The sequence below is a fragment of the Cavia porcellus genome, unplaced genomic scaffold (genome assembly GCF_034190915.1).
Source record: "Cavia porcellus strain 051 isolate PalLab524CR breed Dunkin Hartley unplaced genomic scaffold, mCavPor4.1 scaffold_16, whole genome shotgun sequence".
Taxonomy (NCBI): domain Eukaryota; kingdom Metazoa; phylum Chordata; class Mammalia; order Rodentia; family Caviidae; genus Cavia; species Cavia porcellus.
Window position 1 is genome coordinate 61,918,577 of NW_026947499.1, and position 17,255 is coordinate 61,935,831.

A 17,255-nucleotide genomic window follows, 5' to 3' on the forward strand; every position below is an offset into this window, starting at 1 on the left:
TTTTCTAGTTGCTGATCTTAGAACTTCTAATCTTAGTTCTAAGATCAGCAACTTTTCAAGACTGATTATACTATTCTTTAGTCTTGTCATGTGTGGCCTTTATTATGTTGACTTAGATTCATTCTACATCTAATTTGTTGAAAGATTTTATCATGAAAAGGATATTGGATTTTGTAGAATTTCTTTTCTGCACCAACTCAAATGATCTTATGTTTTGGTTCATTTTTTAAATGTTGTGTATCATATTTATTAATTTTTAAGTGGCGGGCCATCACTGTATCACAGGAATAAATACCTTGCTAAATGATGATCCTTTTAATGTGTTCTAAAATTCAATTTGCTAATATTTGTTGTGTACTTCTGCATCTCTGTCAGGATTACCAACCTATAATGTTCTTTTCTTAGAGTTCTTGTGTGACTTTACTATCAGGTAAGGCTGGCCTCATAAAATGAGTTTACAAGTATTTTGGCAAAGTTAAAGAAGGATTGATATTAGCTCTTAAATGTTTAGTAAAATTCAGCAGCAAAGACATCAGCTTCTAGCATGTTCTTTGATGGAATGATTTTTATTACCAATAAAATCTTTTTGTTTGTCACTGGTCTGCTCAGATGTTTCATATTTTAAGATTTAAACTTGGTAGGTTTTATGTATCCAGGAGTTTATCTTGTCCTTCTAGGCTATGAAATTTTTTGTTATATGTTGGTAATCTCTGATGGTCCTCTGTACATAGAACTAGACATGTTTTGGCATTTATTTCTAATTTTACCTAAATTTTCTATATTTTTTCTTGGCCTACCTAAAGTCTTCTTTTAGACATATGCAACACATATAAAATAACCTTACATAAACTCAGCTGGTGCAGGGGTAAATCTGCGCACGACCCTGAGCCATGGGAGACTTTTAAGATCATCTCTTCCAGAAATCAAGGACCCACCCAGAACCCAGCCACACTAGGCTGCGCTTGGCAGGATTCAGGCTTGCCCAGGACACACCCAGTGACCTTCTCCCAACAGGGAAACTCAGCTGGTGGCTCCTGTAAGTCCACACACCATCCCGAGCCCTGGGGAGACTTTAAGGTCATCTCTTGCAGAGCTCAAGAACCCGTACAGAGCCCAGGCATACTATACTAGCCTTGGGAGGTTTTGTGGACCAACTGTATTACACCCAGTGACTTTCTTCAAGTACAGGATTTGAGACCAGGTAAAGTGAGTTCCAGGGCATTGGTTGTTGGCCAGGGAGAGCTTTAATCCATAATCTACAGTGGTTAGCTGCCTGCCCAGCTACCTGGAACACTGAAGGTGGCACAGGAGGGTCTGAGGGCCTAACTGGACCAGGCTCAGCAACCTCTATTCAGTGCCAGGAGCCTAGGGCACAGGAGATGATTTCCAACACATCCAGAGGAAGCCTTGGAACAACACTTGAAGCACAGAAATATAGGAAAATGACATAGCAAAAGACCAAAATGCAATCTCAAACCTCCAGCCCATCACAAGAAACCTTAGGAGCTATGTATATAAAAGAAAATATATGCCAAACACCTGAAATACTGAACATAATAGCAACTGAAATAAAGAAGCAACTCCAGGGAGCTTTAAAGGAATTCAAATAAGAAATAATTTGCCAGGTAAAAGAAGAAATGATAAAAAAAAAATGAAAGAGATGCCAAATGTATCTGAAGAAGACACAGTTAAAAAACTGAAATATCGGACATAACAGCAACTGAAATAAAGAAGCAATTCCAAGAAGCTTTAAAGGAATTCAAACAAGAAATAATCTCCCAGGTAAAAGGAGAAATGACAAAAGAAATGAAAGAGATGCCAAATATATCTAAAGAAGACACAGTTTAAAAATTGGAGGAACTAAACAAAATGGTAGAATCCTTGAATGAACAATATAAAAAAAGTAGAATACATAAAGCAGATGCAGAGATATACAGGAAATCAAAAATTCCATTGAAAGCTGTAAAAACCACCTCAATGAAACTGAAGATAGAATTTCAGACCTCAAAGACTAAGATTGCAGCTATTGAACAGGAAAGATCTTTTAAAAATAACAAGAAATCAGGAAATAATTCAACAGCTGCAATATGATGCAAAGAAAAACAACATAAGATTGATAGGGATAAATGAAAAAGAAGGGGACAACATAAAGGATGTCAAGAGGATGTTTAGAGAAATAATAGCTGAAAATTTCCAAACATGAGATTAGAAACAGATATTAGGGTCAGTGAAGCATATAGAATTGCAAATAGCCATAAAATTACAACCAGACATATAATAATCACCATCCCAGAAATTCAACAAAAAGAACATTAAAAGCTCTCAGAGTGAAAAGTCAGAACCTATCAGAATCACAGCAGACTTCTCAGCACAAACAGTAAACTCAAGAAGAGCATGGAGTGAAGTATTCCAGATCCTAAAGGAAAATGATTTCCAGCCTAGACTAACGTACCTTGCAAAACTGTCCTTCAGAATGGATAGAGAAATAAGATACTTCCATGACAAAGAACAGCTGAAGAACTTCATGAACACCAAGCCAACCCTGCAAAGAATACTGAAAGACAGTTTAGATACACTTAGGAAAAAACCATGAAGCAAAGCAGTTAAACAGAAAAGAAAGATAAAGATACAACAGCAGAAAGATAACTTGTCAACAATAAACCAACATCACAGTTATAACCATTAATGTAAATGGTCTCAATGTACCAATTAAAAGAAACAGACTGACAGAATGGATCAAGAAACAAAATCCAACCATATGGTGTCTACAAGAAATCCATTTAACCCAAAAGGATACTCACAGACTGAAGTCAAAGGATAGAAAACAATATTTCATGGAACAGGAACCCCAAAAAAAGCAGGGATAGCTATTCTGTTTGCAAACAATGTGAACTTAAAACCAGTAACGATCAGAAGAGATAAAGGAGGGCATTACATACTGGTTAGGGGAAAACTTCAAGAGAAACAGATAACAATCTTAAATATATGTGCACCTAATTCCAGAGCACCCAGTTATATAAAACAATTATTAACAGAAATGAAAATCCAAATTAGCAGTAACACAATTATAACAGGAGACCTTAACACACCATTGACATGAATGAATAGATCAACCAAACAAAAAATCAGCAAAGAAATAGCAGAACTGAATCATACCTGTGAACAAATGAGCTTGATAGACATACATAAAGTGTTCCATCCAACAACATCAGAATACACATTCTCAGCAGTATGTGGGTCATTCTCTAAAATAAACCATACATTAGCTAACAACATATTTAAATAAATGCCAAAGTGTTAAAATTATCTCTTGTATGTTGTCAGGTCATAGCACCATGAAATTTGAAATTAGTGATAAGACATACTTCAGAAATCACACAAACACATGAAAATTGAATAACACACTCTTGAATAATCAGTGGGTCACAGGGAAAATTAAAGAAATTAAACAATACCTGCAAGCAAACGAAAATACAAATACAATCTACCAGAATCTGTGAGATGCCATGAAAGCCATCCTCAGAAGAAAACCTATTGCATTGAATTCCCATATAAAGAAAACAGAATGAACACAAATTAACAACCTGATGATATACCTCAGACAACTAGAAAAAGAAGAGCAAGTCAAGCCCAAAGCCAAAAGAAGGCAGGAAATTATAATCAGAGCATAAATTAATGCATTAGAACAAAAACAATCCAAAGAACAATGAATCAAAGAGTTGGTTCTTTGAAAGAATAAATAAAATAGATTAGCCCCAGCCAACCTTATTTTAAAAAGGAAAGAAAAAGCTCAAATTCATGCAATAAGGAATGAAAAAGGTGAAATCACTACAGACTCTGTAGAAATATAGATCATCAACACCTATTTCGAAAACCTCTATTCTCATAGGTTTGATAATACCGAAGAAATAGATTCCTAGAAACGTATGAACTACCAAAGCTCAGTCAAGAAAATGTAAAACTACTGAATAACCCAATCTGTATTAATGAAATTGAAAATGTAAGTAAGTCCTTATCTACAAAGAAGAGCCTAGGCCCAGACAAATTAACTGAAGAATTCTACAAGAAGTACAAAGAAGACTTAATACCAACACTCCTCAAACTCTTCAATGAAATTGAAAGGGAAGCAATCCTTCCTAAGTCATTCCTGGAAGCAAATATTACTCTAGTACCAAAACTGGAGAAAGACCCAACCGAAAAAGAGAACTACAGACCAATCTCCCTAATGAACAGAGAAGCCAAAGTCCTCAATAAAATCTTGGCAAATAGGATGCAGCAAATCATCAAGAAGATTATACACCATAACCAAGTGGGATTCATCCCAGGCATGCAGGGATGGTTCAACATACATAAATCAACAAATGCAATCTGCCATGTCAATAAAGCCAAAAGTAAGATCACATGATCATTTCTGTAGATGAAGAAAAAGCTTTTGATAAGGTCTAACATTCATTCATGATAAGAACCTTACAGAAAATTGGAACAGATGATCATTACCTCAATAGGATAAAGGCCATCTATGACAAACCAACAGCCAGCCTCAGATTAAATATCCAAGAACTGAATGCCTTTACCTTAAAATAAGGCACAAGACAAGGATGTCTCTTATCACCACTCCTATTCAACATAGTACTGGAAATACTAGCCAGAGCTATTAGACAAAAGAGAGAAATAAAAGTGGTAAAGATAGGAAAAGAGGAAGTTAAATTATCATAGTTTGCACATGACATGATATTCTATATAGAAGACCCCAAAACTCCATTGAAAGTCTCCTAGATATAATAAATTCAGCAGTGTAGCTGAATACAAAATCAATACTCAAAAATAAATAGCATTTTTATACACCAACAACAAAATGACTGAGAGACAAATAAGAGAAGCCCCACCCTTCACACTAGCATCCAAAACATTGAAATACTTAGTAATTAATCTCACAAAAGAAGTAAAAGGTCTACACAAGGAAAATTATAATGCCCTGAAAAAGAAATCGAAGAGGATCTCACAAAATGGAAGGACATCCCTTGCTCATGGAAGAATAAATATTGTGAAAATGGCCATTCTTTCAAAACTGTTATACAGATTCAATGCAATCACAACAAAGATTCCGTCAACGTATCACACATATCTAGAGAAATAGCTCCTAAAATTCATCTGGAACCAGAAGAGTCCGAGAATAGTAAAGACAATTCTAATTCTATCTTTGAATTTTGGGGGTGTAATTTTTTAATTCTTTAGAAGTCCTTCATTTGAGGGACACTTCACTAAGATTTTTTCCCAGTTTGTGGGTTTTCTTTTCACTATGCTAGAGATTGCTTTAGACATGCAGAAACTTTTTAATAAGAGGTGGTCCCAGTTATTGATTCTGGAAAGTATTTCCCATATGGTTTTAGTCATGTTCATGAGGTTTCTACCCAATTTGTCTTCCAATAGATTTAGTGTTTCTATTTTAGTATTCAGATCTTTGATCTTTGATCCATTTAGATTTTAATTTAGTACATGGTGATAGGCATGGCTCTAGTTTTAGTTTTCAGCGTATGGAGAGCCAGTTTTTCCAACACCATTTAATAAAGAGACTGTCATTCTTCCAGTGAACCTGTTTGGCTCCTTTATCAAAGATAAGGTGGTTGAGTGTGTTTGTAGTTGTGGTTGTATCTTCTAATCTATTCCATTGATCTTCAGCTCTGTTTTGATTCCAGTACCATGTTGATTTTACTATGGTGGCTTTGTAGTACAACTTCAAGTCAGCGATTGTGATGCCTCCTGCCTTGCCTTTGTTGTTTAGAACTGTCTTTGCTATACTACGTCTCTTCTCACTCCAGATGAATTTTAGGAGTGATTTCTCTAGAACTATGAGGTATGTTGATGGTATTTTTATTGGGATTGCATTGAATCTGTATAAGAGTTTTGGGAGAATGGCCATTTTCACAATATTAATTCTTCCTATTCATGAACAAGTGATGTCTTTCCATTTTCTGAGATCATCTTCAATTTCTTTTTTCAGTGTATTATAATTTTCCCTGTATAGGTCTTTCACTTCTTTCATAAGAGTAATTCCTAAATATTTCACTTTTTTTGGTTGCTAGTGTGAAGGATGTGACTTCTCGTGTTTCTCTCTCCTTGATTTTGTTATTAGTTTATTGGAATGCTATTGATTTTTGAGTATTGATTTTGTATCCAGCTACATTACTGAATTTATTTGTTATATCTATGAGTCTTTCAATGGAGTTTAGGGGGTCTTCTATGTAGAGTATCATCTCATCTGCAAAAAATGGTAATTTAGCTTCTTCTTTTCCTATCTTTACCCCTTTTATGTCTCTCTCTTGTCTAATTGCTCTGGCTAGTATTTCCAATACTATATTAAATAGCAGTGGTGATAAATTGTTCATTCTGATCTTTGTTGTTATGTCCTCTTTTATCTTAATTTTCCTTTTTTAAAATATTTTAATAAAAAATAAATAAAATACATTACATATATTTCTTAATCTCATTTATTTTTAAGTTTTCATCTATTTCTCTTATGTTTGCTCTGATATTAATCACTCTCTTTTCCAAAATTTGTGCTTTGTTTATTCCTTTTCTAGATCTTGGAGGTGTGAATGTTTATTCAAATTTTCTCTTTTTTGCTGTAATAATTTATTTCTGTACCACATCTTATAAATTTTAGCATATTCTATTTCCATTTGTTTTCTCAAGATATGTTTTCTTTTTTCCCAGATTTCTAGTTCAAGAAAATGTTAATTTTAATGTACTTAAAAATTTTCAAAAGTCTTCCTTTACTGACTTTTGTTTCATGCCATTATAGTTGAAAAAGGTACTTTATTATATGAGTTTATTCTTTTTAAAATTGTTACAACTTCTTATGGGCTAACATGATCTAGCAAAGAGAATGTTCTGTTTATTTCAGTGGTGTACTCTGATGCCATAACTGAACTGGATGATCTATGTATGCTATAAGTTCATTTAATCTAAAGTATATTTAAAACCCTATGTTTCTATTTTCTTTCTAATCTGTAGATGTATAAATCTATGATCTGTAGAATGATCTATACACTGTTGAAAGTATTGAAGTTTTCCTCTATTATTATATTACACTCTTTCTCTTCAGATCTTTTGTTATACGCTTTACATGTTTATTTAGGTATTCCCTTGGTGGGTGCGTATGTCCCTACTATTGCTTTACTATCTGGAGTAATCAGCTTTTATCATTATATGATGATCTTTTTTGTCTCATTTCACACATTTTGATTTAAAATCTATTTTTTCTGATTTAAGTATAGCTGCCCTATTTATATTTTAGATACCCTTGGCATGGAGTATCTTTCCCTTCACCTCCAGTTTTCACTTCCTGGAATACTTTCTTAGATTTTGTTTTTACTTTGTCTATTTAGTCACTCTGTCTTTGGATTGGATAATTTAATCCATTTAGATTCAACATAATTATTGATAGAGACTTAGTACTGCCATTTTATTGCTTTCTAGATGTTTTGTATATTTTCTGTTGCTGGTTTTCTCATACTATCTTTATGTAATTTGATTTTTTTCCAGTAATATACTTTGCTTTTATTTTTTTGTATCCTCTATAAGTTCTTGCCTTATGACTATTATGAGGTTTATAATTGCTAATAACTTATCTTTTAATTAAAGAATATGTACTTTTATTCCACTTTCTATTTCTTATATTTCCGATGACATCATTTATACTTTTTTATAAAATTGTGAATCTTTTAGCAAATTATTGTAGCTGTTATTATGTTTAATGTTTTCCTTTTAATCCTCAAACTAAAGATATTATTTCATACCACATTTCAGTATTAGAATATTCTGGATATCACTGTACATTTTTACCTATGAGTTTTATATTCTCATATACTTTTATGTTCCTCGGTAGCATCCTTTTCTTTAAACTTAAAACATTTCCTTTAACATTTATCACAAGATAATTCTGGTGGTGATAGGCTCTCTTGGCTTTTGTCTCTGTGTGAAACTCTTTATGAGTCTTTCACTCTTGGAGGACAGTTTCCCAGATAAAATATTTTCAGTTGTTATTATTTGTTTTCCAGCACTTTGAACATTCTGAAGGATTCTGCTGAGCAATCCACTGTTATCCTGATGACATTTCTTCATGCTTCTTTTCTTGCTGCTTTCAGAATTTTCTCTTTGTCTTTATTTTCTACCATTTGATTATGCAGACTTGACTGAGTTAAATAAGAAGACTTATCTCTCCTTTATGTATACACTTTTATCCTTCCCTATATTAGCAAACTTTGTAGCTAATATTTATTTAAATAACCACTCTTTCCCATTGTCTCTTTTTTCACTCCTATAATTAGAATATTTGTTCTTTTGATGCTGTCCCATAAATCATGTACACATTTATTTTCATTACTTTTTTATTTGTATATTTTCACATAATAGATTATTTTCTTTTGCCTGGTGAATTCTGTGTTGACATTATCAACCACAGTTTTCATTTCATTTATTTTTCAATTCCATAATTTCTTTGTTTTTCAAGAAAATAATTTCAATTTATCTGATAAATTTTGCATTTTATTCATTTATATAGAATTTTCCTAAACTTCTCTGAGCTTCTTTAATTTACTTTAAATTATTTATCAGAAGTTTGCATATATCTATTTTTGGGTCAGTTACTAGGAGATAGTTATATTTCTTATGGTCATATATATTCTTGGTTTCCCACATTTCTCATTTATTTTTGTTAATGTCTGTGCATCTGGTAGTGCAATCATCTCTTCCAGAGTTGCCACGCTATTTTGTTGTGGAAAACCATTCCCTTTTGTGGAACACAGTCCTCCCTGATGGGAGGCAGTGGTGTGCTCACTGGTTGGGGTAGTAGCTCTACCATCACTGAGAGCACAGCTGTGGTGTTTCTCTGCTGCTCCTGTCCGAAGATCCTGGTCATGATAAAACTGCGAAGATAGTTAGCAGCCAACACTATAACTGTCTGTTGTGTGTTTTAACAGTGATGTCTACTCTGGTTCTCCCTGTTGTTTCTTTTTCCCCTACCAGAATATTTATATCTTTAGTCATCAGTTTCAGCTTGCAGTGTCTCTTTCAGTGGTCATAGGACTAGAGTCTGATGAGTGAAGCACCACACAGAGCACAGGTGACCCAGGAAGGACTATGACACTGGGAATCTGGACATCCATGGGACTAGATTTGGGAGCTCAGGTATACTCACAGCTGCACCAGTGACAATATATAAGGCACAGGTGCCTGTAAAGTAGTGAGGAAGCAGAATAGAGCGCAGCTGTGCACAGAGGTACACCATTCCAAGATCAGCCCAGGGCCCAGGTCTCTATCACATCCGAGCTGGTGCCCAGGACACAGGTGCACTCAAAGAGACTGTGGCCGATTTCTACTGGGGAAAGCTCTCTATGTGACATTAGCTATGTCTGTGTATGAAGTGGGCACTGCAGCCATTTAGTCTACTTTTGGATGGGGTGGCACCTGCAGAGGGGCTGCAGCTTAGGGATACAGCACACATGGGCTGGAAAGAATGGTGTCTCACTGTTCAAATGATAACAATGACCAGTGATTCTCAAGGAGAAAAAAGTCAACTCTCAGAGATACAGGTTTTAAAGAAAGAATTCGCTTATTTTCTGAGTCATACATATTTGACTACATTTATTGGTCCGCCTTTCTGAAGAATAAATTCCTCTGACTCTAAATGAAGGTTCTTACGTTTATGTATTATTAAAATGGAGAGATTTGGTAAATGTTTTTAACACACTTCTTTGTTTTTTCCCAATGATAATTTGTTTTAATGAACTTGAACAAAATTTATATGGAAAAAAGTTCTTGGTTAGGATGTGTAGAATTGTTCTAATTAGTGTACTTTGTAGAAGCCCAGTTTCCTGCCTGTTAAATGATGATAAGCATTCTGCTTACCTCATAAGCATTCTTGTGTATTTCTTAATTAATAAGTAAATAATAAAGGCAGCTTCTCTTTTCATACCCATTTGATCTTCTCTCACGTTACATTTGTCATTGTCCATTTTTTAGGCCTTTCTTGTACTTGCCTTTCATTTAACTCTCTAGAACAATTGAGTTCTATAAGGTATATCTGTGTTTCTCCTCCTGTCCATTTATTTGATTTCACAAAATTTAATGTTGCTTCCTTTTGATTTGTGTAGATTCAGACAAGACCACTTCTGGTCACATACAAATACTAATTCTGTCTGCTGTAGAGTTGAATTTTACATCCAAACAAGTCCTTAAACTTCAATTCACAAAGAACCTTATGTTATCACTGGCAAGAGTAGCAACAGAATGTTTTTGGCAAAATAATAAATTCAACACTCAGCATCTGATGGACTGCAGATTCCTTATTCAAAATGCTTAGGACCGGAAGTATTTCAGATTTTGGACCTTTCTGAATTTTCATGTATTTAGATACCTGGAATAAGTACAATATAAATGCAACACAAGTTACATGAAATTCACTTGTTTCATATACATTTATGCACACAGCCTGAAAGTTATTTTATACAGTATTTTTCATGCACTTGCATTTTGACCACAATCTGTCACATGAGATCAGATATGGAATTTTCTCCTTGTGTACCATATTGACACTCAACAATTTTGTATCTTGAAACATTTTGAATTTTGAATGTTCAGTTTAAGGATGCTTAATGTATATAGCTAGACTTCAAGCAAAAAGTTTTAACTTTTATAAACCATCAAGGGGAAAATAACATTCATTGTGATTGTAAAATCTTAAAATTTTCTTTTCTGTTCTCTGAAAATCAAAGGGACTAGGAGAAAAATGTTCAGCAAACCAGATACTTTTATGTTGTAATAAACATTTAATCTTATCATCTGACATTTTACTGAGCCTATAATCTACACCCATATTTTTCACGGATTCTGTTGTTTATTTATAGGTACAAGCAAGTTATGATGTGACACGCTATGAAAATGTTTTCTCCCTATTGTGGGTTTTGGAACAGCTTCTTCTAAAGGAGAACAAAGAAGAGCACACATCAGGTACAGGGCTTGATGACCAAGAAGTCAAGAAATATCTTCAGAAGCTTGATGAAGCAATCTTTCAGCTTTCTGATACATTTCCATTATTTACTTTTTATTTATGGAGACTGGGCCTTCTCTTAAACTCAACAGAGACAGAAACTATTGAAAATGACTCACTTTCTCAGAATTCTACCAAATATTAGAAGATGGCCTACTTAGTTTTTTCAAAAATATTTTAAGTAAGCATTGTTAAATTGATCTCTAATTAAATGTGATTCTGATGCTTCCAAAGGTGCAATCATCATTTTTGTCCAAGAGGAGAGTTATGCACATGTAAAAATTCAGAAAGCAGTAATGTTATCACTGTAAGTTACTTACTGAATATTTTAGCTTTCCCTAAGTGTACTTTAAAATTTCTAAGAAGGAAGTTTTTACCAGTTATTCACTTAAGTAACAACTTGATAAATATATCACTAAGGCATTTGTCTTAGTTACTTTTTACTTGTTGCTGAGACAGAATACCTGAAGCCCAAGTTGGGAAAGGAAAGGTTTATTTCTTACAGTTTTTGGAGGTTTCAGTCCACACTCACTTGGCTACAAGGCAGGCGGGCATGGCTGGGCCACAGTTCATGGTGGCTACAAACAGCAAGCAGGAACCAGCAAAAAAAGGCAAGACACACCTTCCTACCATTATATCACATCCTGGCTCCACCCCTATGTGGGTGGAGCACTGACACCATCAATCCAAGCACTAGACAATGAACCAATCACAAATGTACAATGCAAACTCATGAGACCTGGGGACACAGACATAAACCATGACAGCATTTTAATAGCCCTTTTAAAATTAACCTATTTATAGTTAGATTTTGGGTCTTTGAGTAAAATATATGATTCCTACTGGTAATGTTTTTTAAATTTTCATCTAGGTTTAAATGATATAAACTAATTTTAGTTGTTTGCATTGGTGCTAGTATAGAGTAAAAAATGTAGAGAGATTCACTTTAGTTTGAGATAATGGATACCCCAAGAAACATCAGGCTCTTCTTATTTCAGGAGATTTTTACACATATGGTAAATATAGTTTAGCTATAAACATATCATTTTGTTCCTGAACTCTAGCAATAAAAATTATAGCTTTCCAAAATCCTTCTGGAATGTAATGAAATGTAACTAGGCAATAAGTGATGCTTAATCCAATTTTACTGCTTGTGGGCTTCACTGTGCTCTGTGAGTTGCAGAGTTGTCTAAAAACTATGGCCCTGACCATGAGAAGAAATAAAACAATCTCCGTTGTTAGCTTGAACAACTTACATACCAGTTTTGTGAATGATTGATCATTTCAGGGACACTAGAAATGCCAGGCAACCATTAGGGAGAAGGATATACTTCTTCATATTTGTCACTCAAATTTAACATTCATTTTGTTAAAGAGATTCAGAACCTCTTGAAATGAACTCTGAAGTTTGGGAGTAGTCTCCCTCCTTAAAGTTTTGCCCTGGTTCGGGGAGCTGCTGTCACAAGCTGTGGTAGCACCAGTGGTGCCTTTTCACCCTGCCAGGCATGGAGTTTCACAACATGGGCTAGCCCTGCAGGACAGCATCAGGGCCAAACTACTCTCCTAACTGTGTCACCACGGGACTTTGGAGTATGTGGCTTGTCCCCTTCTCCTAGGCCCATGACCAGGAAGTGTAATTTACAACTGCTGGCAAGACCTTTATCTTTCAAGTTGATAAAATTTAGAAAAGAACAAGAGACTGGGCTGAGAGGATGTAGCCATCATACTGGAAAAAACAATAGAGCTAGAAATAATAACAGAAATGAGGGGATATATCCCACTCCCACTATTCCCAAGGGCATGTGTAAAAGCTACAAAAATGTAAGCACTCTGATCTTGTTTCACATGGTAATTTCATTTTATGTAGAAAGTCTTGCACACTTATGCCATACACTGTGTACCACTTTATTAAAGTAAATAGTGAGATACCTAAAACTTACTGAACTCTTGGTATGGGTTGGGAATACACAAGGTTCTTTATATTTATGACTTTATTTAATCTTTCTAATACCCAGATGAGGTAAGTAGTTTATTATCCCTTCATTAAAAATGCAGGTAAAGAACATGTGGATAATTTGTACAAGGTCACAAAACTGGGAAAAGAATCAGAGTCAGGATTCAACTAGACATGAAACAACTGAGTCAATAATATTTGCATTCTCACTCAGCTACAAACAGCTGCCTTGATTCTAGTTCAGAGGTAGAGACTCAGTGTAATCATGAAAGTTACCTTGACAGAAAACTTCAGTTTGTACTCCTTTAAAATATTCTTTTCAGAGATTTGCAGCATGTAATTTGGATAATTACAAGAAATTTACACTCAAGTAAAATTAGAAGGTTGAAGTATTCCTTTATATTTGGAAGAATAGAAATAAGTACAGTTTAGATGCCAAAGATTTTCAGTTGATGTTATTTATTTAAGTGGTATAGATATAAATTCTATTCCAGTATCTGTTTTTTATAACACAGTATTAGTTATACAGGGATCAAGATCAGATATCCATACATGAATTAGTTAATTCTTAAATCTTACACATGAAAATGAGTAATATATTTGAAGCATATTTTCAAAAACATTGGTTCAAAAATTAGGCTTCTTTGTAAGTATAAAATTTTCTATTTCATTACTAGAATTGATTATTATGATCCTTTTGAATGTGACTGATATTTTTAACCCATCTTATGAAGAAAGAAAATGCCTTCCTAACTCTTTTTTATCACAGAAGAAAACCATGTAAAGAGTTAATTAAGGCTGGGGGTTTAGCTCAGTGGTGTAAGAGCTTGCCTGGAAGCGCAGGGTTGTGAGTTTGATCCCTGGTACCATAAAAAAAAAAAAAAAAAAAAAAAACAGAAGAAGAATTAATTAAAATATCTCTGTCTGTCATATGTTCTTGCAAAAGCTTTACCTCCCTCTTGTTTGTTCATTTTCCTTAGATATTTGAGGACTTTTACTTAGGCTCTACCTTGTAACTGAATAGGTACTGCATTGTGTCATTTGTAAATTATTATATATTTACTATATTACAGCACCAGTGAAGTACAGAGAGAACATATTTAGAAAGTACAGTTCATCAGAGGTGTAGTGAGAGGGCAAGGGATAGCTGAGCAGAACTCAGAGGGCCGGCATTAGCCAAGTTATCTGATGGCTTAGAACACGCAGTTTAATGGCCTTATTTTCTCATTACACCAGCATCTGTTTTTCAGTTTCCAAGTGCAAAGAACACAGAGTACTATTTATTCCTAGTAGACAAATTTGTCCTTTAAATATATGCATAAATTATTGCATTAAAATTGTGAAATATATATCCCTCTATTACTAAATATCATTAGCCAACGTTGGGAGATTTTTCTCTTTTTTTTGTCCTCATGGAGATCTTTCAGTGATGCTTTTTACATGTCTAAGCAGGTCTAGTAGAACATAGTACTTTGTAGTTATAAAGTGTGATGTCACTCCATTCTATCATATAGCTAAAATCTCCACTTCATTACATTTTTAAAAGAATAATTTCACAATTAGATTGTTTATGTGTACAAAATTAAGAATGTAAAAGCACTTTGTGAGCCCTAAAGTAAAAACACTACTAAGAACAGAAAGGAACATGTATACAGTATATGTTACGTATCAGGCACCATTCCAAGAACTTTTCATGTGTTACCTCACTCCATTCCCATAGCTCTGCATGACAGGAAGCTTTGTTATTTCTATTAGTCACATGTGACAATCCAGATGGGTATAAAGAGGTTAAGTGACTTGTGCAAAGTTACAGAGAGAGTTAAAGGGTTATTATTAAATTGTAGTTATAAATATTTCTGTTTCAATTATTTGTGTATTAATTCTAAGTAAACACATGGCTAAATCATACTGCAGCTCAGTTCCAAGTTGTGCCTCTTCCCATTCAGCCTCTATTTCATGGCAGTTGTAACTTTGATAATCAATAAATATTAGCTATAACTTTAGCCAACATTGTTTTCAAATATCAATTCTCAAAGTACTTTATCATTTAGCTTATTATCATGCCATTACTGAACCCATTGGTCACAGGTCTGAAATCAGTATGATCCGTATATCTGGGAGGCCATTCTCCTACTGGCTGTGCAATACACCAAGTGCCCACACCTTGAGCAGAAAAGTTTTCCACTTGTGTTTTGTATGTGCAGTGCCTGCCTTGATTGGGCAGTCTTCTCCTTTAAGATTGAAAAACCAAAGTACTATTCTTATCCTAGTTGAGAGTTTTTCAAACTAAACTATTTAGAAACACCTTCCCAAGAATTGAATCCTGTGCAGAATCACTGAAATCATTTATAACTTGTTTATTCTGGTGGCAGTAGATTGATGACATTGTTGAACAGTTACTGTGACTACACCTCCAAACTATTTTCTGCCTTTTTCTGAACCTAACCTTCCATCTTTCCAGTCAAATTTATGTTCTTTAAACAATGATACCAGTTTTTCATTCTTCTTAACCAGAGGTAGTTTTAGAACTACTGGTCAGTGAGTCATTTTACCATTCTTTATTTTTTGAGGCTTTCTATACATGGTTTTAACAAATGTCAAGTCTTGTCTTCTCTAGATATCCTAGACTTCCAGTGATAATCCACATAAAATGCATCAATCAAATTAACGAAAACTGTTATTTTGGCCAGAGGTGAGTGTCCGCGCACCTTCCTGAGCCCCTGGAGAGTTTAAGATCATTGCAACCAGTGGAACTGCCCAGCTTCTAGCCACTTTGGAATGGGCTCTGGAAGTTTCAGGCCTGCATGGACCACCTCCAGTGACCCTCTGTCAATCCAGGGAACTGGGCAGATGGAGGCGAGAGTCCGTGCACCATCCCGAGCACCGGGAGAGTTTAAGATCATTGCTCCCAGTAGTCAAGGAACTGCCCAACTTCCTGTCATACTCAACCAGCTGCACAGGTTTTGGGCCTGCCTGGGTCATGCGCAGCAAACTTCTCTCAATCTGGGGAACTGGGCAGCCAGACGTAAGTATCCGCACACCATCCCAAGCCCTGGAAGAGTTTAAGATCATCACCCTCAGGGGTCAAGGACCTGCCCGGGTTCCAACCACTTAGACTGGACTAGGTTGTATGGGAGGTTTTGTGGCCTGATTAGATTATGCCCAGTGACCTTCTTCAATCAGGGGAATTAATGGCATGTGAACTGAGTTCCAGACCACTGGTACTTGCACAGGGAGGGCTAAGCACAGTGGTTAGGTGCCTGCCCAGCTTCCTGGAACACTACAGGTGACACAGGAGGTCCTGTGGGGCTGACTGGAACATACTCAGTAACCTCCATTCAGTCCCAGGAGCTGAGGACATAGAAGATGATTTCCAACAGGCCCAGGGGAAACCTTGGAACAACATTTCAAACATGGAAATAAAGGAAAATGAAAAAATGAAAGACCAAAATGTAATTTCAAAGCTCCAGCTCATCCCAAGAAACCTTAGGAGCTATGAATATAGAAGAAAATATATGCCATACACCTGAAATATCAGACATAACAGCAACTGAAGTAAAGAAGCAATTCCAAGAAGCTTTAAAGGAATTCAAACAAGAAATAATCTCCCAGGTAAAAGGAGAAATGACAAAAGAAATGAAAGAGATGCCAAATATATCTAAAGAAGACACAGTTTAAAAATTGGAGGAACTAAACAAAATGGTAGAATCCTTGAATGAACAATATAAAAAAAAAGAATACATAAAGCAGATGCAAAGAGATATACAGGAAATCAAAAATTCCATTGAAAGCTGTAAAAACCACCTCAATGAAACTGAAGATAGAATTTCAGACCTCAAAGACAAGATTGCAGCTATTGAACAGGAAAGATCTTTTAAAAATAACAAGGAATCAGGAAATAACAATTCAACAGCTGCAAAATGATGCAAAGAAAAACAACATAAAATTGATAGGGATAAATGAAAAAGAAGGAGACAACATAGAGGATGTCAAGAGCATAGTTAGAGAAGTAATAGTTGAAAATTTCCCAAAAATGAGATTGGAAGCTGATATTAGGATCAGTGAAGCATGTAGAACTCCAAATAGCCATAACCAAAACAAAACTACACCCAGACATATAATAATCACCATCCCAGAAATCCAACACTAGACTATTAAAAGCTGTTAGAAAGAAAAGAGACAGGTCACCAATAAAGGAAAACCTATCAGAATCACAGACTTCTTAGCACAAACAATGAAATCAAGAAGAGC

General features: G+C 34.9%; 1 protein-coding gene across 1 annotated transcript in view; it reads left to right on the plus strand.

Moving 5' to 3' along the window:
- The window catches only part of Mei4 (meiotic double-stranded break formation protein 4), a 176,075-nt gene extending 164,792 nt beyond the window's left edge, over positions 1–11,283 (plus strand). Inside the window, exon 5 of the mRNA XM_063226928.1 lies at positions 10,908–11,283. Within this exon, the coding sequence (XP_063082998.1) occupies positions 10,908–11,195 (288 nt within the window). The 3' untranslated portion in view covers positions 11,196–11,283. The remainder of the gene's footprint in view (positions 1–10,907) is intronic.
- Positions 11,284–17,255: the final 5,972 nt, after the last annotated feature.